At 36.6% G+C, this 24,805-nt stretch overlaps 3 protein-coding genes across 5 annotated transcripts; all 3 read left to right on the top strand.

The window, feature by feature from the left end:
• Positions 1-7: 7 nt before the first annotated feature.
• On the top strand, positions 8-8,891 carry hnrnpua (heterogeneous nuclear ribonucleoprotein Ua). 3 transcript variants are annotated; one of them, XM_056768449.1, is made up of 15 exons: positions 8-230; positions 349-1,041; positions 2,515-2,629; positions 3,461-3,534; positions 3,681-3,820; positions 3,896-3,995; positions 4,071-4,183; positions 4,435-4,698; positions 5,066-5,185; positions 5,276-5,404; positions 6,079-6,247; positions 6,347-6,628; positions 6,794-7,032; positions 7,181-7,276; positions 7,473-8,891. In XM_056768449.1, the coding sequence occupies exons 2-15, from the start codon at positions 636-638 to the stop codon at positions 7,521-7,523; spliced, it is 2,298 nt and encodes a 765-aa protein (XP_056624427.1). In that variant the 5' UTR covers positions 8-230; positions 349-635; the 3' UTR covers positions 7,524-8,891. The 3 variants fall into 3 exon arrangements, with proteins under 3 accessions (XP_056624427.1, XP_056624428.1, XP_056624426.1); XM_056768450.1 differs by having other exon boundaries at positions 8-1,041; positions 7,184-7,276; XM_056768448.1 differs by having other exon boundaries at positions 8-1,041.
• Positions 8,892-9,907: 1,016 nt separating this feature from the next.
• adpgk2 (ADP-dependent glucokinase 2) lies at positions 9,908-18,723 on the top strand. The gene is made up of 6 exons (XM_056768749.1): positions 9,908-10,126; positions 11,209-11,368; positions 13,094-13,284; positions 13,547-13,643; positions 13,769-13,905; positions 15,545-18,723. Exons 1-6 carry the CDS (start codon positions 9,946-9,948, stop codon positions 16,216-16,218), a joined length of 1,440 nt encoding a protein of 479 aa, XP_056624727.1. The 5' UTR covers positions 9,908-9,945; the 3' UTR covers positions 16,219-18,723.
• A 1,444-nt stretch (positions 18,724-20,167) lies between these two features.
• psma3 (proteasome 20S subunit alpha 3) lies at positions 20,168-24,708 on the top strand. Its single transcript, XM_056767577.1, has 11 exons — positions 20,168-20,306; positions 20,935-21,017; positions 22,118-22,241; positions 22,505-22,606; positions 22,893-22,966; positions 23,078-23,150; positions 23,350-23,415; positions 23,763-23,809; positions 24,138-24,205; positions 24,425-24,489; positions 24,575-24,708. The coding sequence occupies exons 1-11, from the start codon at positions 20,286-20,288 to the stop codon at positions 24,617-24,619; spliced, it is 768 nt and encodes a 255-aa protein (XP_056623555.1). The 5' UTR covers positions 20,168-20,285; the 3' UTR covers positions 24,620-24,708.
• The last annotated feature ends 97 nt before the right edge of the window (positions 24,709-24,805 follow it).

Here is a 24,805-nt window from a genome sequence, read left to right as displayed (position 1 = left end):
ACCGGAAGTCAAGTTGCGTCTTTTTTCCTAGCACGAATCGAACAAGCCAACATAAAATATATCATGACACGCGGTTGAAACTTTTATTTAATTGTATTCTAACGTAACTATCAGCACAACTTCAAAGTGTACTTTAAGCAGCGTATTAAAGTATTACATATATCGGTCCTGCCTTGCCTTGACATCAGGCGTGACTCGTGACGTAACGCCATGACGCATTGGTCTCATAGGTAAAATGGTATAATGATAGTGATTTAAGGATGACGTGATTCATTAATGACTTATATGAATAATAATAAATCATATTTGTAATAGAAATACACATTTTCTTTACTTTGACTTTGACAGTACCGTAATCTCTCCGGCCATTTATTCGGTTGGTTACGGTTTCACCGTGCGGCTACAAGCAGTGATGTTCACGGTAGGTTTCTTATCTATTCCATGCACTACGGTAATATTATATAAGGCTGAATTGGCCCCGTATAGCTTTGACTGCTGCCCATCTGCTCGCACCGAGTGCCGTGTACGCAAGACTGTCCGCTCGGACGGGTTTATTGTAGGATAACGTCTCGTTCCTTTTTACATTTTGTAATTTTGCAGGAATCGTTTATTTAACAAGGGATCCGAACGGAAGGATGAGCTCGATCAACGTGAAAAAGCTGAAAGTGAACGAGTTGAAGGACGAGCTGAAGAAGAGGAATCTGTCTGATAAAGGGCTCAAGGCCGATCTGATGTCCCGTCTTCAAGCCGTTCTGGATCAAGAGGAGCTGTCCAGGACCAATGGTGCTGAAAGAGAGGATGCGGATAAAGGCGGCCCTGGTTACACGGGCGATGAAGACCTGGTTGGGGAGAGCATGGAGGCCGATGAGGAGGATGGAGATGACGCGGAAGCAGAGGAGCATCAGGATGATGACATGTTGGATGAGGAGGACGCGGGGGTAGAGATGGATAACTCGGACGAGGATGCGCTCCTCAAAGAAGATGATGATGATGAAGAGATGGAGAAATTTGACGTGGATGATGTGGCTGTCTCTGGAGAGGGTGAGATTAAATATTCTTTTAATATCTGAGCTGTTATGCAGGTAATGATAATCGATTAGAGCATCAAGCTTGTTATGTCTGGACCGCGAGCGGAGTAATTTGTTTCATTTTGACAGCATAGATGGTTTCTAAGGGTTGTCAAGAAATTGTTCCATTTGTGTCCTCATGACTTAAATCACAGTATTTAATGCATTTAACTCAGTTTTGCCCATCACTACTACTTGTGTAATATATAGCATAGCCTATAGAAGCTTTTTTTCGTATATCATTTACATCACTGCTTTATAAATATTGATTATCTTTCTAAAGTTATGTTGGAGAGAGTTACTGTTATATTTGGCAACATTACATTTAACCCCAACACATTTTCAGCATAGTTACAGTATGTCCAAATTTTAGCCATATCTCTCTGACGTTATCAAATCAAATAATAATAAAAAACATATTTGGCATTGTTTCCTAATGGTCACCCTAAATATTGTGTTATTGGAAAGAGAGGTCACTGGAGTTCACATAGGTTCAGGATGCTGAAGTTGAGACAGAAGGACAGACAATCCAGATGGAGTCTGTGCATAATGAAATCAGCTCATTTGTTTCATTTTGCCTGGAGTAGTGAGGAGCACATGTTAGGACATTATTAATCTTAGTCCACATTCAGCAGATGTGTTCTCATTTTTTGTATTATATTGACAATGCAAGGACGACCTTATTGGTCTTTTAGGTCTTGTGCTTAAGGGCTCATAGTTCATGAAATGTTTACAGTATCTCACTTCTGGTTCTGGTAAATAAAGAACCTAGATCTTTATTTACTACGTGACAACAGCCCATTTATACTGTATAGATAAGAAAACATTGAAGTACTGTAAGATTGATGGTCTTGATAAAAATGTCTTAGGTTTTGTATATTACTATTCGTCATGACTTTTACAATATAGTGTCATGTAAGATCATGAAAATGTGTCTATGTCTAATGGATTTCTGAATTGTGTAAAGTAGTTTGAGGTTTGCTGATTTTATGCTGACTTTAATTTTGGTTGTGTTTGTTGATGCGTAGGTGTGGTTTATTTGATTAAATTGGAGACGTGTGGCAGTTTTGTCCATCACCAAACGTGCCTTCACCATTCACACAAAGGGTTGCTTTCCTTCCAGCTGCATGCACCGTGAACCTGAAAATGTGTGTTACTTAGCTCAGAATTGCATAGTTTGCAGTTGTCTTGGCAACAGCCTCTTTTCTGTACCCATAAGCAGTACTGCAGTGTATCAGCTGCTCTATAAAAAACAAGCACTCCTTGATTTTAAACATGTGCTTTTTCAATTATACACCTTTCTGTTTTAAAATAATAATATTGGTCATTGCAATTTACAGACTGCACCAAATAAATCCTCCAGTAACGATGTGGACCCCCGTGTCACATCATGTAGGGTCCAGCGGGGAGGCGCGCCCCCTTACTTTATATTGTTTTATTTCCCAAGGAGATGCGGACAAACACGAGAGTGATGAACAGAAGAATAAGAAGGGTGTAAAGAGACGTCGAGATGAACATGGAAGGGGCTACTTTGAGTTTATTGAAGAAAGCAAATACAGCCGGTAAGAACTGTGCAGTCAGGCCTCCGGTACTCCTGAGGTTCCTCTGCACCGCATGAACAGCTTTGGCAGTAAAGAGCCAAATCTGAATGTTGTTCCTCTCCAGTGCAAAGAAACACACATTTTTACTGTCGACCATTTTAATGTCCACAATTTAAGAGGCATCTCTCTCTGTCAACTCAGAGTTGACGAGTGCTGTTTATTTCTTAGACATTGTGTGTGCGTTTTGATCCGGGTTTGGGTCGATTTGAGATTTAGAACAACAACGTGTAAGGCATACTGAATGGGATTTAGACAGTTCTGGAAGAAAACATGATTTCTCATTTTTATATTCTTAGTGAGACATTTTTATAAACATGTTTAGACAGTCATTTGTACGTTTGTAAAGTTGTTTTTTGTTTTTATTTGTACTGTATCTATTTATGGTTTTGTCTGTCTACAGGTTCTGTCATCACTTGTATGTCTTTAGCAGAATTAAAAAAATGTTCGAATTGTATTTATGTTTAACATACAGTATGTTGAAGCATTTTTTGACCTGTAACATGCTTTTGTGATTATATTTAACATTTTTTATATATATATATTCAGTAAAATAAGGTAAGTAATCCTACAAATTGCTAAAGAATTAATGTAAAGAGATAACAATTATTGGATGAGATAATTATTATCAGATTAATTTAGCTTTCTTTGTGTAATCTGAATGGAGATATTACACATCACTCTGGCCGTACACATTCTAAGGGCTGAAGGAACTTCACACGCAATTTCAAAAGCTATGAATTAATGATATTATATATAATTATATTTACAGTATCTCACTGATCACTCCCTCAGGGCAAAGTCACCTCAACCTCCACTGGAGGAGGAAGATGAAGAGTTTGATGACACCACTGTATGTCTGGACACCTGTAAGTACAGCATAGCACTTTAGCTTTATCACCCATATAGCGCAGAATGCAACTAGAAATACTGATGTAAATATCATAAACATTTCTCAGAGTAGCATGCAGATGAAAAACACAATGCATGAAGCCTCTGTCTTGTGTTTTCTCAGACAACTGCGACTTGCACTTCAAAGTGTCTCGGGATCGATACAGCGCCTCCTCTCTCACTATGGAGAGCTTTGCCTACCTGTGGGCCGGAGGACGGGCGTCTTACGGTGTGGCCAAGGGCAAGGCCTGCTTTGAAATGAAGGTGTGACTGTTGTCTCAACTTGAGTTTTACCTTTTTTTTTCAATCAATTTTTAAAATCCTTGATTTATTTTCCAGATTATCGAGAAGATACCCGTCAAACACATTTCGAGTAAAGGAATCGAGATTCATGATGTCCTGGTGGGCTGGTCACTGGCGAACAGCTCCCTTCTGCTAGGTAAGGGTCTGTGTTGATTTCTTTCAGAAATATAAGTTCAAATAAACCAATTTATGTTTTTTTTTAATATTACAGGAGAGGACCCCAATTCTTATGCCTTTTCTACTAAGGCTAAGAAAACCAACAACTGTGTGACGGAAGATTTTGGAGAGGCATTTGATGAGAACGATGTTGTTGGTTGCTTTATAGTAAGTGTCCATGTGCATTTATTTTGTAAACATACATACACGTACAGTACAATAAAATGTTCTTTAGTGTATTTTTTTTACAATATGTATATTGCATTACTTATATTCTGCCTATATACATGTAAGTGTCAATGTGCTTTTACATTTATTTTAACATTTCAGAATTGTTTCAATTTTTTTTTAGTTGTGTAATGGAAACCTTTTTTTTTGGATAACAGCAAAATGCATAAATGTAAATCTTTCTTTGGCAGAACTTTGATGGTCCAGATGTTGAGATTTCCTTCTCTAAGAACGGACAAGATCTAGGATGTGCTTTTAAAGTCAGTAAAGAGGAGCTTGATGGAGAGGCGCTGTTACCTCATGTGCTCTGCCATAACTGTGCAGTTGAGTTCAACTTCGGTCAGCGAGAAACACCTTTCTTTCCTCAACCTGACGGCTTCACATTCCTGCAGAACATTCCTGTTTGTGATCGTGTCAGAGGACCAAAGGGACCCGAGACCAAAGAAGACTGTGAGGTTGGTTTCACTAGTATACTGCTTACTATACACTATATATATGCAGGTATGTTGACCAGTCTTGTTTTTATTAAATAGTATTAATAGTATGTGAAGTATACAGGATGTTAGAATAAATGTTCAGAACAATAGTACGGTACCTTCCTAAGTTATTTTACAAATTAAATGTGCAAAAATGCATTAACCTAGCTAATACAATTTACCATTGTAAAATTTGTATGCTGCTCAGTGTGAAAGTTTTATATTCTGTATACATCAAAAATAGTAATTAAATTAAATGGCAAGATGTTCTGTACAAGTCTATTCTGAAGATACATTTTGCCTTGTTGTCTTTCGTAAACTTTGAATCTTTTGTAAAATGACATAGGTCGTAGTCATGGTTGGACTGCCTGGATCAGGAAAGACAGAATGGGTTACAAAGCACACACAAGCCAACCCTGGAAAATATAACATCATTGGAACCAACACCATCATAGAGAAAATGATGGTGAGTCAGATTGTATTATATGATTGAGTTTAATAAGGTTAAAATAATCATGAACATGACAGCGGATGTTCTTTTCATTTTGAAATTCAGATTTCCAGTCTGAAGCGGCAGATGAAAGACGTCATAAAAATCACAGCAATATCTCAGCGTGCTCCGCTCTTCCTTGGGAAGTTTATTGAGATTGCAGCACGAAAGAAACGCAATTACATTCTTGACCAGGTGACTAAATGTAATCTAGAAAAATATATATATAATTAAAATAAATCAATGGGTGGCTCATTATATGATTGAATAAAATTATTGACACTTAAGACCCGATTAACACTTCGCATCTTTTCCGCGGGCATATTCGTTATTTTGAATGCAGAAAAGCGGAAATAGGGGGCGACGTGGTCGCGACGCGCATGTGGTGTGACGCGCTCTTTTTTCAGGAGTGACGGTGCCGCATCGAGATGAAAAAATCTAAATTTTTCATAAAGGCGCAAGAGCACCGCACGTCATGTGACAAGAACCAACTAGCCAATATAGACAAGCTCAATGAAAATGGAGAAAAAGATAATCACAGCATAAGTAAATCTAGTAGCAGTGCTATTGCAAGGTATTTTCAGTGCAAATAATCCATATTTCTTTTGTTTATACCTCCTCGTCGATCTGCAATCATGGCCCATGGTTGCTCAGTGACAACAGACGCCAGTAGAGCGTCCTGGCGCTTTGGAAAAAAAGAATATGCCTTAATTAATGCCTTAAGTGCAGCTCACGTTTTCTTCACGGTTTTAGATGCGAAATGTGTATCCGGCCTTAGTCACACATCTTTGTATATGATTGTTTTTGTTAGTTCTGATTTATTTTTAACGTAATATCTCTTGTGATGATTATTATATTATTATGTTTAGACTAATGTATCAGCACCAGCCCAAAGAAGGAAAATGTGCCTGTTTGCTAGCTTCCAGCGGAAAGCTGTGGTCGTCTGTCCGACCGATGAGGCGTACATACAGAGAACCCAGAAAAAGGCCGAAACAGATGGCAAAGACGTGCCCGAACACGCTGTGCTAAAAATGAAAGGTAAAGTCGTCACTTATGTCTCTTTAAAATAAGTGTGCCGTCCCCTAAACGTGGACAGTTATAAAACGTTTCGATTCATTTCTGGTAAATCTCTTTCAGGAATATACTCGTTGCCCGTGGAAGGTGAATGTTTCAATGAAGTGCTTTATGTTGAGCTGCAGAAAGAAGGAGCCATGAAACTGCTCGATCAGTACAAGGAAGAGAGCAGAAGTTCCCTTCCACCCGAGAAGAAACTCAACCAGGGTGGAGTTCAGCCGAAGAGAGGGGGCATCCGGGGACGAGGAGTTAAAAATCTGTTCAGTCGTGGTGGTGGTGGTGGTGGTGGACGCGGTCAGAGGGGCGGAAGAGGAGGATTTCAGAACAGGGGCAACTTCAGGGGGGGTACGGCACTCATAAAAAACATAAATTAGGCTATAGACAGACACCTCGATAAATAAATAAATAGTGTCAATAATATTTTCTGTTGCATTTCAATGCTTCCAAAAGAAATCCTGGCAAGCCTTAATGAAGAAAAAAACAAATGTTTCTTTTCTGACTGTTCAACAGTACCGGGACCTCGAGGTGGGTTCAGCAGGCCACCAAGAGGCTTTCTTCCTCCCCCTGCCTTCAGAGGAGGATTTAACCGGGGCAGTTTTAACCGTGGTGGCGGGATGGCCAACAGAGGTGGTCCCCCCAGACCAGGACCGGGTCGGGGAAACATGGGTAACATGGGCAGCAGAGGAGGAGGCATGCACAGGGGCAACATGGCCAGAGGGGGAGGAGCCAATAGGGGCAACTTCAGCCAGGTGAGAGATCAGCGATGGTCTGCATCAATCCCAATGTAGCTTTTCTTTTCTGTTGTTGTAAATCTTTTGATCAACACATTTGTTGGTTTAACACAATGTTCACTGCCTGCCCAAGTGCATCTATATTAATATCTTTATGGTTCTACAGAAGTTCAGGGGTCGAGGAGGAAATAATCGCGGTTTTAAAAATGGGAATTTTAACATGAACAAAGCACAAGCATTCAACCAGAGCTGGCAACAAGGGGTGAGTGTCTCTTTAAAGGATGATTTCTGTATTCTGTGTGTTATTCTGATTCATTGAAATCTGTTTTGGTCCAGATGAAGAAAACATACTACCTGTAGTGTTAAATATGCATTTATAGAAATAGCCTATTTTATGAAATTCATATTATAAAATAAAATATTTAAATCCATGAAACAATAATCTTTGTCTTCATCAGTTTTGGAATCAGAAGCCATGGAGTCAACAGTACCATCCTGGATATTACTGACAAACTCTAGCTGTTATGGACTGAGATCAGAATCGTCTGCTTTAACTTTAAACCAAGGGGAACATCTTTTTTTCTTAATGTTCTATTGTGTTTTGTACAGATTTGAGGACTTTCCACATCTGAGTGGAAATGACTCGGGGGCTTTGAGAAACTTCACAGATACCTGTTGCTTTATTTATATTTTTAGGTGTTTATCTTTGGACATACAATAGGTCCAGAGTCCTATGATATCATATTTAAAATCAGGATTCTAAATAACTTCAGGAAGGGGTTTGTCTTTTAAAACCTCCAGGATTCTGAAATTTGCTTTTAATAAGACTTTGCGTAGCTCTATAATATAAGAATACAATTGTTGAGACAATTTGCACGATATTTGTTTTGCTGCAATCATTTATTCGTTCAAACATTTTAATCGTGCAATGTATGAATTTGTATGACACTGAATTGGGGAAAAAAAACTTTGTATATTTAAGCCATCTTTTGAAACTATGTATGAGGGCCCTTCTAAATTATTTGTGTATATGAAATTTTCCAGTGTTGTAGTGGTAAACGTATGTGTGTGTTGAATTCAGTAAGGTCTTGATCGAAAACCAGCTGTCATCTGTACATAAATTAAGCAAGGTGCTAAACAGTCTGGGCCTTTAGGTTAAAATTTGGCAAGTGTAAAAATGAGAGATGTTAAGTCTGTTACTGTGGTGTCTGTTTTATGTGTACCATTTTGTACAGTGCCGTCTAGTTTTAATCATCAGTTTCAGTCAGTATATAAGACCTTAAGCCATCAGACATAGTGATTGCACATTTAACATTTATTAAATGTTACCAATAGGCTGATAAGATGTAAATGTCATTAAACAGGATTAATAAAAGATTTTGTCTCTCATTTCTAATTCCCCCAGCAGAGACATAAGCGATCAATTCAACATGTAGGAAGCATTTCTTGTTCCTAAAATAATGTAGCCATAGTAATTTTGCTGTACATATTGTAGACAATCTCATATCAGTATACGTAGGATATTGTCTCCAGACTTCTGATGCAATGACAACATTCTTGTTTTCAGTAATTGTTGGTTTAAAACATGACATATGTTGAGCACATTTTAAGTATTACTGTTTTATATCAGTAAATTATTAATGGCATGTCCTTTAAAAAAATGTTGACTTTTATTGAAACTCGTTTTGATGTTGGATTTATTGTGTTTAAGGTATTTGGTCAAGAAACCAATATATTACTGAGATAATAACAATTTTGTAACAAACCCATTTTTCTTTGTTTTTATACCTTACTATCTTTTGTATTTTACCTTTGAAATGATTAATTCTATTGCAAATTGTTTTCCAACTAAGAAAATAAAAATTGAAGATAAAGCATGGCTTGCGTTTATTTTTGAGTTTATTTATCTATAAATATGGACCTGCCCAAACAACTATTAATAGAGTTGCAAAATTAAAGCCATGCCAAAAAAAACAGGCACACTATATCCCACAGGCCTATCAATGCAGAAATATATTTCTTGTGATGACAGTTTAACCCCCCATTTATCTATATCTCTGCCACTGCTGAATTTGATGTATATATGGGAGGCTTTTTTGCTGAGTCAAGCACAAGTCATTCTGGTGGCTAAAATATCACATTTCATGCTTGCTTGTGAAATCTACACGGAGAATAAAAATACTAAACAACAGTAAAAATATTATTACTAAATCATTTGGATTCAAAGTTAATAAATACTGTCGTTTTTACTTTATGTATCGTTTAAATATATGTAGGCTAATTTATTATTTTTAACGAAAGAACAGAACTTTTATTTTGAAACAAAATGACAGGAGCTTAATGTAACTGAACAACAACTGTTTACGATTATACGGAAACGCGTACGTCCTCCAGGGGGCGCATTGAAGCCCAATGCAAATACTACGACATTTTATTCATCGGAGATTGGAGAAAAATATATTTGTATTTATTTATATATTCTAAGACGTTTTTCTTACATACGCAAACGCAAAACCTGTCAAAACCAAATAAAAGCTTGTTTTTAATGCCCTAGTAGTTTATCAGAAACAACGGTGACTGGTCCACTTAGAACAGCGCTGAGAAAAGTAGTAGATGCCAGGTGATACCGCGTCACCTGAATTTTACTTTGTAACTTATACTTTATTAACTAATACTTTAAGGATTTATTAAGCAGTCGCAAGCGTGAAGATATGTCAAATAATTTCAACGCCTTACATTGAGGTTTTATATAAATCATCTCACAAAATACACACAACTTCCGGGCCGCCACCCTGCGCTTTAGCTTAACGCTCTTCTGCCGCTCTAACTCCGGCTTCTATTTCTACAGTAGAAAAAAACATCCGCCCATTCATCCTTGCATTATTGGCTCAGGAAGGAGGAGGTAGATAGGAGTGCGTTCATACATCTGCAATGGCCATTGTAGTGAAATATAGCTCGCTTTTGTCTCTTGCAGTGGTGCTGATTGCATACTGGTTCAGATCACCAGACAGTTCGGTTCTGGACGACAGACTGGACACGGTTCTGTCTTCACTGCTGCGCGCGGAGCGGAAAGTGGGCACGAACAGCGTTATCAGACCTCGAGTGGCCATCGGTACAGCCTTTTAAATGCATTTCTTCACCGTGAAACATAAATAATTCATTACATGCATGCTTAAAATAACTTTTGCATTTCTCAATGTAAAAGCAATATTTTGTGATACTGTTATATGTCCAACATTGATATTTTGATGAGTAATCTATATGTTAACTTTGAATGAATATGTACTGATGTTTTACATTTGACGTTTTACGTAAATAATTGTTAAATATGCTGGAGATTACTTGGTCAATTCTCAAATGTGATATATATATATATATATATATATATATTAATAATATTTAAATGTTTGATTATACAGGCAATATAACAATATTTCTGTCTTTGTGAATATTTACTAGTAACATCTAATTATTTTTTGTAATAATAACAAGTAAAAATTATGAAATAATGAAATTAAATAAATAAATAGAATTGACATTTTACAGTTTTGTATAAATAAAACACAATAGCAATATTATAATAGCAGATATGTTTACATTTTTTAGCGAATCTGCAAGTCACCCATAAAACTTGAGTTTCCTTAAAACATCAGGGTAGTGCTGTTTTGCATGTTAGATTTGCATGTTTTCTTGTTTATTTTGCCAGTCTCTGCATAGAAAGACCAGGGTTAGGTTTTCCATCTAGCAAAAACAATCTTCGGCACTTTTTACACCTTTATCCTTACCTTTACACCTTAAGGTTGATTGTATTATACAGACAATGAATGTTAACTAAAGTTGATCTTAATCTTATTTCATGGGGTTGGTATTGACATAAATCCTCATTGTTACTGCTTATCTATTAATTCAATCTTTAGTTATTTTTGATTTACTCAGCCTGACTTCATGGTTTAAATGCCATACACTGTATTCCGACCTGTATGTAACTGTCAGCCGTCAGTCTAATGAGAAAGGACAGCTTTTGTTCCAACTATGGATGATATCTAGTCTAGCTTGTTCAGTTGCTGCAGATGTTGTATGACCTATGAGTTTAGGTGTGTTTGTTGCATAGTCAGGTTCAAAGTTCAAACTTTTTTAATATTAGATAAGATGATTATTAAACACCTCATTTAATATTATTTTCCTCTTTATCAGGTTTTGGTGGCTGTGTCGATATCATCGTTGATGGAGTAGCCCTGCTAAACAAAATCGGTGTGAAGCCTTCAGACCAGCCTCTCCATCATGACTACATAGAGAACGCTGAGCAACTGAGCCAGAGCTTCGCCTTCTTTTTCCCACCGGGAGCCGCTTCAGAGTAAGTACAAGGTGTTCACGAACATGCTCAAAAAGCCCCCGGGACACGGGGGTGCCTGCCTGGAATTCCTCTGTAATCCTAAAGATCTTGTTTACCAGCTTTGTGGAGTTCTTCTGCGGGTAAAGGAGCATTACAGGGTTTTTAAGAGGATCTATTGACAGAAATGCAATATAATATACAAAACTATTTCTTCAGAGGTGTATTAAGACCTTATGTAATGAACTGTTCTGTTTATAATACCTTAGAATAAGATGTTAATATCTACATACAGAGCGGGCCTATATACATTGAATTCGCCACCATGTTTTGTACAGCAGACATCTAAAATACATAGTTTGCTCATCTGGAATACGTCTCGGAGATGTCTGCTGTAAGATGTTTATGATTTAGAATCGATGTAAAGCTGCTCTTTCTAAGATGTTTAGCAGATGTTTTTAAGCAGAAGATCTCCAGATCTTTAACAGATGTATTACATACGTTCAGACGTCTCCGAGACATATTGCAGATGAGCAAACTATGTATTGCAGATGTAAATGCAAAATAGACTTAAGCAAGTTGGATTGTGCTATTTGGGTTGGTTCTAACAAACACAACCAATGTTACTCACATACTGATCCAAATCAAAGCTTCCTTCTTGATTTCAAGACGATCTCTCTCTCCATCGACTCTCTGGTGGAAAGTATCTCCATAGATATCTGTGAGTATATTTGCTAAAAGCCTTAGTACCGCGTCCTAACACGTCTCTGCTGGAAAGTGTATAAAATATCCTAGCTCCTGCCTGACTTTTATCCTTCTTTTTATACATAAAATTCACAGATCTTTTATTTTCTGTAATAAATAAGACATCACCCTTTCTACAGTCTTTCTAATGCCTGCATAATCTCTTCCATGCGTCAAAATGAGAAGGACATCTTTTTGTACTACGGTGGCCACCTTCGTGTATGGACCGAGCGATTCGTTGCAAATATACACTGTAAATCAAAAACTGTGCCGTTAAAGCTCAATTCTGACGGTGACTTTCCATGAGCATGAGTGGAAATAATAGTCATACGTTTGAACTGATTTTATTTGCTATAAGTTTAAATGGTTTAAACCTTTAGTTGTGTTAGATGCATGGTCAATGGATCAGTTTACAGTCTAGTAAATCAGACACATGCAGCTTTAGAAAATGTGTGCAGGCACTATGCCAGCAGCATCTGATTCACTCTATAGGAGAGTGTGAGAAATTTCACATTTCACAGATGAGATCTCTCAGGATACTGTTGCAGTTGTGTTGAGAGGGATGAGTGTCATTAAACTGCTTGTGCTGCTAAATGTTTTTTTGGAACATGGCAACGTTGGGAGGCCTGTGTGCAGCTTGACACATGTTTAGAATTTAAATGGATGTGTCAATACTTGCCTCATAACTGTGGGTCATAGTGGAATTTGTATTCTTTTTAACACAAAAAGCTTGTAAGGAAACAAATTGTTGTTTCGTCCAACCTTTTAATAATTCTTTGTACAATTCTGTGGTGCTAATTATTGTGGTAATATTTATTTTCATATATGTAGCATCAATGCTTTAGTGTATATTTAGCTCAAGTAAAAGTTTGTTTCTGGAGATATGATGTACTACATATAGAAAAGGACAAAAACACTGCAAACACGGTCCCCTATAACATCTCACGTTCCTAACCATCAGTCTGTCCTCGTGTGTTTTATATTTAAAAAAAAAAAATCATCTAGGAGGTTTGTGGTGAACGACACACTCTTCAGTGAACTGGTGGAGGCTTCTCGCGAGTTGCCAGGAAACAGGTGGTCGATCGGAGGAAATGCACCTGTCATGGCCAGCAGGATGGCACTTGAGGGGTGTGATGTTCTTCTAGGGGGCAGTTTCAGCACAGATTTCACCGACATCCTGTCTCAGCGAATCACAGGTGGTGTAACGTTCATACTTTCACATATTATAGAATAGAATATTTAAATACAATTTAACTATGGCTACTGTAGCAAACCATAGATAACTTTTTACTATGGTTTAACTACAGGAAACATTATTTGTACTTGATACATGGTTGCGTATTTTAACCGTTAATAAATCTGTCACTAGTATCATTAGTCTTTTGTATATTTATTATCTTCATCTCTAAGATCGTATATAGCGTAAAATTGTCTTTTAATGTTATTTGGTCTCTACAGTGGCAGGAAACACACTAAACGAGCCAGACATCCACCTGATTCTGGAGTACCCCACAGGAGCCACATGGGGACCATACACTTCACTAAGGGCAAACAGGTTGGTTTACATTTACATATGATTATAGATGTATTGAATCATCTGCATCCAATAAATTGTTAAGATGCTAAAACAAATCTGCATATGTCTGTAATATAGTTTTGCTTGCTTATGCATTGCTTTAGATATATAGTCCACAGCGATGACCATAATCCGTATCTCGACTCCATGGAGCAGTTTCAAGAGCAGCTAAAGAGCTTCAAACCAGATCTGCTGGTGGTCGGCGGACTTCAGATGATGGACAACTTCCCTTTTAAACACGGTAAGTAAAATTCCTAGCGCAACAGGGTGTATCTGTAACATCCTGTGTCTACTATCATGACACGACACAACAAATGCCTCTTCTCAATGGGTTTGTCATGTTGCATCACACCACGTCCGGTGTGGACAAAATAAAAAATAATAAAAGGTTCAAATTGATTCTATTGTCTTTTGTTGTGGAGCGGCGCGGCGCGGCTTGCATCAAATGTAGACAGGTTGTGAGTTTAGATTACACACTTAGTACTATATAACTAGGTGGTAACTCAGAAGTTGATAAACTTTCAGATATTGACATTTTTATGGAATGTGTATTTAAATGAAGTTTAGTGACTCAAAGTTTCATGTTTTATAGGTAACACTTTACAGAAAGGTTTTATTCGATAACCTTATTAAATGCATTAATATGAACGAACAATATTGTTTTTAAGGATGTATTTATCCTTGTTAATGTTAATAGGACTACTCATGTTAATTCATGGTACAGGAGTAGTTCTCTTTAAATTGAAACTTTCATGAAAATGTACTCAACCATAGAAGTAATAAAAGGCATTCTTTTGTTTATTTATTCTGTTGAATACAAATTGAGGCTTATGAGGAAAGCTTTCCAGGGTTCATCGCAGCTTCAAAAGGCTCTTGGACTCTTGTCTAGCGAAATGATTAGTCATTTTAAAAGAAAACTAAAGAATTATATACTTTTTAACAGGGCTGTCAAAAGATTAATCGCATCCAGAATAAAAGTTTGTGTTTACATCATATATGTCTATGTACTGAGCATATTAATTTTATGTTTATAAATACAATCACATACACATGTATACATATTTAGGAAATATTTACATGCATTTATTTATATTTACCAATAATTGAAATTATATACAAATGTTTTTAATTTTTAGGTTTTTCTTAAATATGTGCATGGATATGTGTGTTAATAAATACAAAATTATTATGAAGAGTACACAGTTATATATTATGTAAACACAAACTTTTATTCTGGATGCGATTAATTGTGATTAATCTTTTGACAGCCCTACTTTTTAAACAGAAATATATGGCTTGCACTACCTCGGAGTACATCGACTTCACATACTACATAATCACGTTTGAAAGGAGAATTATCATGAGATATCCATTCACTACTTTAACTAATGTTAATTCATACATTTAAAAAGTGTACTAGTTAATGCTAAAATAATGGGAACTAAGATCAATAAATGCCGTAGAGCGTTATTATGGGTTAAATCAAATTAAACCAACTGCAGTTTGATTGATATTAATTGGAATGCACAATAAAAAAAGATTAAAAAAAAACGAAATCTCATTTTGGAACCAAACTCTTCAAACTGTGATTCTGTGTATATAAATCAGTGGTGGTTAGTAGCCGTACAGACTGAACCAGTACTGTATGTCACAGGGTGAGATTAATATGTTTTTTTAGCCTCCCTGGGAAAGTTGACAGGCTGTAATGCCTTCTACTATTCAGTAATGCTGTTTGTTTTGTACCTCTGTGGCAGTCTGCCCTCGTGCCAAAATAGGATGGTTAATAATTATTGCGCATTAAAACTGGTCAAATATTAACTGTGACATTTAAGTCTTTTAAAAAAAAAATCTGTATTTATTGTATCATTGTTTTATTTTAGGAGTGCGTGAATCATTGCTGAACAATCTGGCACAGATGTTGTCCTCTGCATCGCCTCAGACTACTGTGCATTTTGAGATGGCCAGCTTTGTGGATGAGGGTTTGATGTTGGATCTTCTACAGTTTGTTCTTCCACACGCTGACTCGTTGGGCATGAACGAACAAGAGCTGCCCAATCTCTTGAGCCTCTTCCGGGGTAGCAACCTAACCGTTCTGTCCGATCCCAACCCTCGCGTAGCTACGGTTCTGGACCAGATGCGAGAACTCTATCGCCTGGTAAACCAGCACCATCATCAAGATGCCGGGACGGGCCGGCCGCTCACCCGCCTCCACGTACACACGCTCGCTTTCCAGGCCATCATCGTCAAGCGTGGCTCCCAGTGGAAGAATACCATGTCGGCCACGGCCAAAGCCTCTCTGACCGCCAACAGGCATGTTTGCGGCTCGGCGGACATCGACCTGAGTAAAGCGCGGCTGATCATGGACGAATCATTCTCCACTAGCAGGAGTGAAGGAAGTCAGCGGATTCCTCTGCAGGAGTCTCGACCCGTCTCGTGTTGGGACGAGGATGACTATGAGATCTGCGTGGCTCCTGTTCTGGTGTGCACTGAAGTGTATCAGACCGCTGGGGGAGGAGACAACATCTCAGCAGCCGGACTCGTCCTGCAGGTCTGAATACGAGAGCTGGTCCCTAATGCATTGGTTTAATTGTGATTTTAATAATTGTGTTGTTTTATTTTTTACTTTTTGTGGGGAAGACACATCATGTGCAATATAAACATTGGGACCAGTCAATATATAACTTGGTGTATTTCACAAACCTGTCAAGATGTTCCGCTCAAAGTTCACACCAACATCAGAACAAAGAAAAAGAGAGTTGACTTAAAATGAAGAAAACAAGTGTGGTAGTTCACGCATATTATCAGTGATTAATGTTCGCTTATGTTAAGTGATAGTTCATCCAAAAATCTAAATCATTTACTCACCCTCTTGTCATTTCAAACCTGTACGACTTTCTTTCCTCCGCCGAACACAAAAGAAGATATTTTAAAGAACGTTTACTAGCATCGATTCACTTGCATTACTTTTATGTACATACAATAGAAGTGAATGTGTGCTTGCACTGCTCGGTTTCCTACTATCTTCAAAATATCTTCTTTTGTGTTCTGCCGAAGAAAGTCATACAGGCTTGACACGAGGGGGAGTGAATGATGTCAGAATTTTATCACTTAATGCTGGGTCACACCAAACGCGAACAATCACGTTCCACGCTCTTTATATTTTGCGGGAAAAGTTCGTTATTTTCACTTGAAATTACAAATATTCACGGAAGACAATATTGACGCGTGTTCGCAGCAATCGCTCCACCCTATTCGCGACATTCGCATCGCCTGCCACGAGTTCGCATCTGTACGCGTCTTTGCATTGACCTTGTATGTAATTTTCTCGCGCAAAACGCGTAATTCGCTGTTGGTGTGAACCCAGTGTAAGGACTTAAATAATTATTTTTGCAATGCAATTTATTCCTGATATACAAGAATATTGCTTTAGAACATTGAGAAAGTGGTCACTATTCAGAATAATGAAAATAATTATAATTTAAACCAAAAATGTCTGGAGACATGATAATGGGAATTTGTGGACAAAAAAATTATGGGTTCTTAAAATGATGAAAAACTGTTTTCATAAGATTCAAGCAGTTATAAAACCTATAGGTCACTGTTTCCATTTTATTTTCTTGTTTAACACATCTTTACTTCATTTACATTTGAGCATTTGGCAGTGGCTTTTATCCAAAGCGACTTGCATTGCATTATACTATGCATTGTATCTGAGTATATGCAATCCCCTGGGATCAAACCCACGACTTGGCGTTGCTAGACCATTGAGCTACAGGAGATATAATAAGATGTTTGTCATTTACAAAATACAAGTACTAACAAAGATTTTTTTGCGGAGCCAGAACTTGTTACATTATGACTGTATTCTCTGATGTGCTTTAGGGTGTTTCAACCTGTTTTCTAAATTAGCTCAATGCTTCATCTCTTTGCTATCTTATGCTCCTCGTACTGCAGTTATGTGACTGTATTTGTCAATATTGATTTGCTTCTCTCCATTCCACAGTTTCATCATATTCCTCTATAACACGCATCTGAGCAGTTACTAATCCCAAATAGCCGTCTTTTGCATTTCCCTTTATCTTGTCATTTATTAATCGTGTTTCATTTTATATTGTAATGAAGGCTGAACCCTTTTGACTTTTGCTGCTCATTAGGGAACGTCCCATGTTTTAAACTCTTAATAGGGTGAAGGGAAATGTTTAGCGGCTGTGATTTTAATCTGTTTATCTTCATCACATTTTTTTAGCGCAATGGAAATGAAACCAAAGCCACTTCTTTATTTGCGAACGTGTACCTTTGAAGGGTGAAGGCACCTCAGATATGATCATGGTCTCAGGCCCTGAATACCTTTCTGAATCTTTTCCATTAGCCACCCTGAGTGCAAATTATTACCTACCTCCTGTGCCTATGATATTACAAACAGATGTCTTTTATGATTATATTGTATGCCTGCATTTATTTACAGGAGGGGTTTATTAGAATGCTCGTCTATAGTGTATAGAGATCGATAAAGATGTCCCACCCTATGAGAGATATCAGGGTGAGCGCATTTTGACACTCACCAGCTGATATATAAATCACGTCTCAGGGATTACAGTAGCCCGGATGTCTATGATCCTCAACACTTGATTCTGTTGAGCTGTGACAGAGAGCAGCTGGTGTGATGAAAGCGTTTTTCCTGGATGGGATCTGAGCCTTTATATACTGGCCAAACAATGGTCCAGTAGAAGAGTTTTTTGTGTGAACAATAGCAATGGATGTTTTTGTTTTTAATGTGATTTGTGCGTTAAATCATACATTAATAATGTGAAAGGGGTTTAGAACCATGTTTACATGCATATGAACCAATTGTAGCATTTTAATTTTTACGGAAAGCGTAAAACTGTATCTCTAATGTTCTGCTGGAAAAGCTGGAAATGAAAATTGATGTGAACTGAGTATTTTCCTCTTTTTCCCTCCTTTTGCCATCTGTGTTATGTCACCTACACCTGTATTTGAAGGGAATGCTTGTTTCTGAATGATGTTTTATGTAATAAACTATTACATTCCATTTATGATACACCTTTGTGGATTTGTTGTTATTTTATTGACTGTTTTTCAGTTGAATATTTAATTTTTGTTTAATATCTCCGTGTTTAGAACAGTTTAGAAACATATTTAGGAACATTTACAACAAGGACAGTATTGAAATGTTTTCTTATCTGGTAAACATACATACGTAATTAAGAAGTTATATGTTGTAATATACTCCTGAGATAGGCGCAGGCTCCCCGTTACCCGAGGTAGTTCGGATAAGCGGTAGAAAATGGATGGATGGATGTTGTAATATATTAATAATACATATTATGTACAAAAAACTCCTAACATTTAATTTTACATAATGCACATTCACTTTACATAAACAACATAGAAAACATAGAAAACAACAAAAATGTACTCTAGGCCCACCTAGAGTAGCCTACCTGATAGTTCACCTAAATAAAAATTCTGTCATCATTTATAAACACTCTTGTCATTTCAAACCTGTATAGCTTTATTTCTTCTGCAGAACACAAAAGAAGATATTTTGATAAATGTTGTCAGCTGGATCACATTCACTTGCATTGGTTTTGTTTCCACACAATTGAAGTGAATGGGGTCCAGTGCTTTTCGGTGACCAGCGTTCTTCAAAATATCTTTTGTGTTCTGCGGAAAAAAGTCAAATCACAGTTACCATGCACAGTACAAGACATGTTATATTTCAAGACATTTGTCAGGTTTTTGTCCTTAAAGTCCCAGTAAAATAAAAAATTACAATTCTTATTTTTTCATGAAACATTGCAGCGTTTATAGTATATAGATCATCAAAGTGGTTCATTTTCTCTTTAAAATTTGTGTAAACTCATAATATTTAGTTAAAATTTGAAAACGCACCTCCGCCCACCGACCAACCACCTTGGGTTTCCTGGAAAAACTCCATGAAAGATTTCATAGTTTTTATCAAAACAATCTTAAAAAAAACGTCACACATCAATATGTCCATATATGTAAATATTTAATAGACCATTAGCAGAACACCAATTAAAACTAAATTCAAGTTCTAATATTGTAATATTTCTATTTTAAGATTTAGATTTGCTGTTCTTAGTTGAAACCAAAATTCACACTGCAAAAAAACTTAATTTAATATTTAAAAGATGACGTGAGACATGAAATATATATTACACATAGATAAATATATTTAGAAATACAACACAAACATCAGTTTGAAAGGTTGAAAAAGTATTTTATCATTCGCTCAATTGGGGAAATACAAATAGAAGCATTTTCGCTAGATTACTCAGACACGTGGTTCAAACTGTGTGTTTTTATTTTTTATTAATTTAATATTTGAAACATAATCCTATCATTCACAAGCAAGCAATTAAAATAATCAACTGTTTTACATTTAGCTACGATGTCAAAGGTTCTTATGTTGTATTCCTTTGACGTATAAAGGACTCTTGTTTTGAAATGTTTTTTGTCCAATCAGTGAGCTCGTTATACGCTAGTGCCAGAGGGATAACTGATGCGCCGTAGAGTCTGCGGCTACTATAACGCAAAACTCATACACACATTAATAACTGATCGCCGTGAATTAAAATGAGCTCGATTGGTACAGGGGTGAGTTAAATCAGTAATACAGAATAAATCACAATGTTCGAATGAGACTTGATGCTAAATGAGCTATTAAATGGGGAATACGTGTATGTCTGTGTCATTCTGAAGCTAACAAGCTAATGCTGGTGTGCATGATGTATAATAGTGTGTTAATTCTACATTTATATATTTTAAATTGACAAAGAGTGTGTGTAGTTTTATAGAATGTTTTATTTTATTTTGCATGAGTTAATTGTTGTGTTTTGCTGTGTTTTGCCTCTGCTGAGTCACTGCTTGCTAACAATGAGTGAGTTCATATGAAGTCACTTGAACTAAAGTGAAAGTAAATTTGATCTGCATGGTAAACGCTGCTCTAAAATTTATTTTGTGTCCAGATCTACAACAAGTAAACGATGTTAAAGAATATAAAAGGGAAATATATCCTAATATCGTTTTGTTTTGATAATGTGTGGGTAATTCAGCTAGATTGGGACACTTTTTGACTTTAGTCTTAATGTCAAAAGCTGTGTACTTTTTATTGAATTTACCCTAGTTTTGTTTGTTCTATGTATTAATGATTTTTAAGAAACAAAATCTTTAATTGTAATCTTCTGTATATAAAAAACGTGTATTCTGTGTTTCTTTTATCCAGTATGATTTATCTGCCTCCACATTTTCACCGGATGGACGGGTGTTTCAGGTGGAATATGCCATGAAAGCAGTAGAAAATAGCAGGTAAATAATGATCAACATAATCATCATCACATCAACTAGTCAAATAAAACCTATTTTTTTATTGAAGGAATAAAAGCAGTACCCAGTCAAATACAATTTCCTTCTTTCCGTTTTGCTTGAAGAATCCTAAACATCAATGGGTAGTGAAATGAACAGCAAATTAACAATGTGTGGTTACAGAGGCAAAATACATTGCCCGTCCAAAAAAAAAGTCACCAACCGGAATAAAAAAAGCAAATAGGTATGAACCTCCCATTGAATTGGAGGTCTAGGTTCAGCAACATTATTTCCCCAAAGAATGAGGTCAGATGAATATACTGAATGACCAGGTTATTTCATTCATTTGTTTTTTCTACCCTGATGGAACGTATATTCCAAGATGACAATACCAGGATTCATCAGGCTCAAATTGTAAAAGAGGGGTTCAGGGAGCATCATTCACACATGGATTGGCCACCACAGAGTCCACAGTTTAACCCCATTGATAATCTTTGGGATGTGCTGGAGAAGACTTTGTGCAGTGGTCCGACTCTCCCATCATCAATACAGGATCTTGGCAAAAAATTAACTCAACTCTAGACTGGAAAATATGGACATTCTGGCCATTGCAGTAGTTTATCAAAACAATTCCATAGCGAATGCGTGTGCCTTAATCCAAGCTTAATCCACACAGAAAAAAAAGCGTCTGCCAAAATGGATAAATGTAAATAATATCCCACTGGTTTGAAAATTGTGGCGATATTGTCAATGAGAATTCCGATAACAGCTTCTAAAGGATTAGGCCTCAGTGTCACCCTAAGAGCTTCACTGATAGTTCTTAAAACAAATACCAGTAATTATCTATAGAGAGGGACGAGACCAAAGCATATGCGTCAGATTAACAGAATTTCTTGGGAAAAGAACACCTATCACAGGCTGCAATTAACTAGTATATTCCAGCTAACTGTACTAAAAACAGATTTTTTTTAATTACATTCTGTAGTTTCACAGAATAGCTATATCAGGATAAAAAGTATGGGAATTTAATTAAAAATAATCTAATCATGGTTTTAGTTTAGGAAGAGCCTTGTTTTATTTGCTGGTGTTTTTTGTTCATGTAGCACAGCAATTGGAATCCGCTGCAAAGATGGAGTTGTGTTCGGTGTGGAAAAGCTGGTGCTTTCCAAATTGTATGAAGCGGGTTCAAATAAGCGCATCTTCAATATTGATCGCCACGTCGGGATGGTGAGAACATTTAACAAATTGTTTTCCCTTAACATGTTCAATAACTCCTCTGCAGAGAGATTTTCTTGGTTTTGTATAATATTTGAAACGAAAGACATTTTGGAATATAGTTATGAACTATAAGTAAATAATATAAGTGCAGGTTGCTTTTAATGTACTCCAGAAGCAGATAAAAGAGGAATGTTTGGAGTGTGAAGTGAAACAAAGACTTAAATCCAGCTGAATTTAATACACAAATTTTTTTCTGTTTGTTTGTCTTGCAGGCAGTGGCTGGTCTTCTAGCAGATGCTCGATCACTCTCAGAGGTGGCCAGAGAAGAAGCATCTAACTTTCGCTCCAACTACGGCCACGACATCCCATTGAAGGTAAGAGATATTTATGAAAAATAACTGGTACTCTTGAAATCTTTGGTCGTGCTGATAAAACAAGTCATGTCTTACCATAACTAAGATGATTCATTAGCAATATACAACTTGTATAACTGATCAGTCAGTAAGTCGAATCAGAGTTGAATATGATTTAATCTTTTTACTTAAAAAAAACTTGATACACTGGTAATATAACAAATGACTACATTTTAAATAGTAAATTAATGAATCAAAAGGAATTGTTTTTCAGACTGACTTATGTTTTTGAATATTTTTTAAACAGCATCTTTCTGAGAGAGTGGCCATGTATGTCCATGCGTACACATTATACAGCGCTGTGAGACCTTTTGGATGCAGGTAAATTTATTGTATAAGACAAAAACGGTGTAAGCTATACTTCTAAATCAAATTGGAACATGTTTATGTAAGTGAAACAGCAGGGGTTTCACTTTTTTTTACCTCTTTTAGTTTCATTCTCGGGTCTTATGATGAAGACGACGGTCCACAGCTGTACATGGTCGACCCTTCTGGCATTTCATACGTAAGAGATCTCTGTTAATCAATATACATTCAAATTCCATCATGCAAAAAGAACTGCAAATCATTTGTAGCATTTGAATGTGCTCCAAAACGTTATTATCGATAACTTAAATCTCTATTCTGCGTGTTGCTGATGTTTTTATTTGTGAAGACACTGCTTGTTGCTTGAACGGACAGTACAGTTTTGTGTCTGTTTTTAGGGTTATTGGGGATGTGCTATTGGAAAAGCCAAGCAAGCTGCTAAGACCGAAATAGAGAAACTACAGGTAGGTGTTTTACTGCTTATTACTTTAACCATACAGATGCTATTGAATGACTGCGATCCAGCACATCATGAAAATTGATTTAACATTTTTAGTCAAACGCAATCGCAAACCAGTCCAAATTGATGAATAGGTTATTGTTAAGCTTGTCATATCATTAGTCTATAGTACCTTTATTAGTACGGCTGTCTGTGTTTCTATAAGTGTGCAAAATAATATGTTCAAACAAGAGTCTCCTACTATTGGTGCTTATTTCTACTGGGATACCCTCACCTTATACGCTTTTGTATGATGCATTCATGAGGTTTGCTTTTGTGTTTATGTAAACAGAATGTTATTTGTTTTTACAGATGAAAGAAATGACCTGCAGAGAACTTGTAAAAGAAGTTGCAAAAATGTGAGTGCATTTTATTTATATTTATAATTAAGAGCTTAACATTTATTAGTGCATGACAGCTAACATAAGAGGGGAGCAGAGGTCCATGGATAATATCTGCCACCACCACCACCACATAGGATAAATAACAAACTGCTTGTATAGACTGTTGTGTTGGATTTGAAAGGTCTGGCTCAGCGCTTCTTTTTCTTATCTGTAGAAGTTATACATGTCAGCACATTTAAGCTGCTGAGTTTACAAAAGTATTTTAATGAAACGCTACATAGCAATCTATAACTAACATTTAAATCGCTGTATTGTAATTATAGTGTTTTTCTTTTCTTCTCAGTATCTATATTGTTCACGATGAGGTGAAAGACAAAACTTTTGAACTGGAGCTCAGCTGGGTTGGAGAAGGTACTGTGCTGACCCATGTCAACATGACATTTCATTACATCTTAGAAGTTATCGAATCACCTTATCTGTCCTATGCATAAGAATATTTAATAGTGCATTTTGATATTAATAGTTTAACAGGCAACTCAATATTTTCAAGGTCATTCAGTTGGTTTAAATGATGAGTTTAGACAAGGTAATAGAAATGTGGTTTATTTATATCTTCTTCCTTTTTATTAGTCACAAAAGGAAGGCACGAGCTTGTCCCCAAAGACATCAAAGAGGAGGCAGAGAAATACGCAAAAGTAAGTAATTATCTCGGCTAACAGACAGTTCTCTGGCTGAAACCGTCTTCAGCCGTTGCTTATTCTCATGTGTCTGTCTTTACAGGAATCTCTGGAAGAAGAGGATGATTCTGATGAAGACAATATGTAAACCCCTTCTTCATTTTCTGTATACCATGTTCAATACATCCTGGCAAATCTCAGCAGACAATAAAAATGTTTTTTATGTTTTGTAATGGACTACTGTTGTCCTATATTTTCCTGTGGGTTTCAAACTTAAAATAAATACCATTTGTAAAACCGAAAGAAGCTCTGATTCATGGTCATAATTATATTC

Source organism: Triplophysa dalaica, chromosome 15, assembly GCF_015846415.1.
Source record: "Triplophysa dalaica isolate WHDGS20190420 chromosome 15, ASM1584641v1, whole genome shotgun sequence".
Taxonomy (NCBI): domain Eukaryota; kingdom Metazoa; phylum Chordata; class Actinopteri; order Cypriniformes; family Nemacheilidae; genus Triplophysa; species Triplophysa dalaica.
The sequence above is the reverse complement of the archived record's forward strand: the minus strand, read 5'-3'. Positions and strand labels throughout refer to the sequence as shown.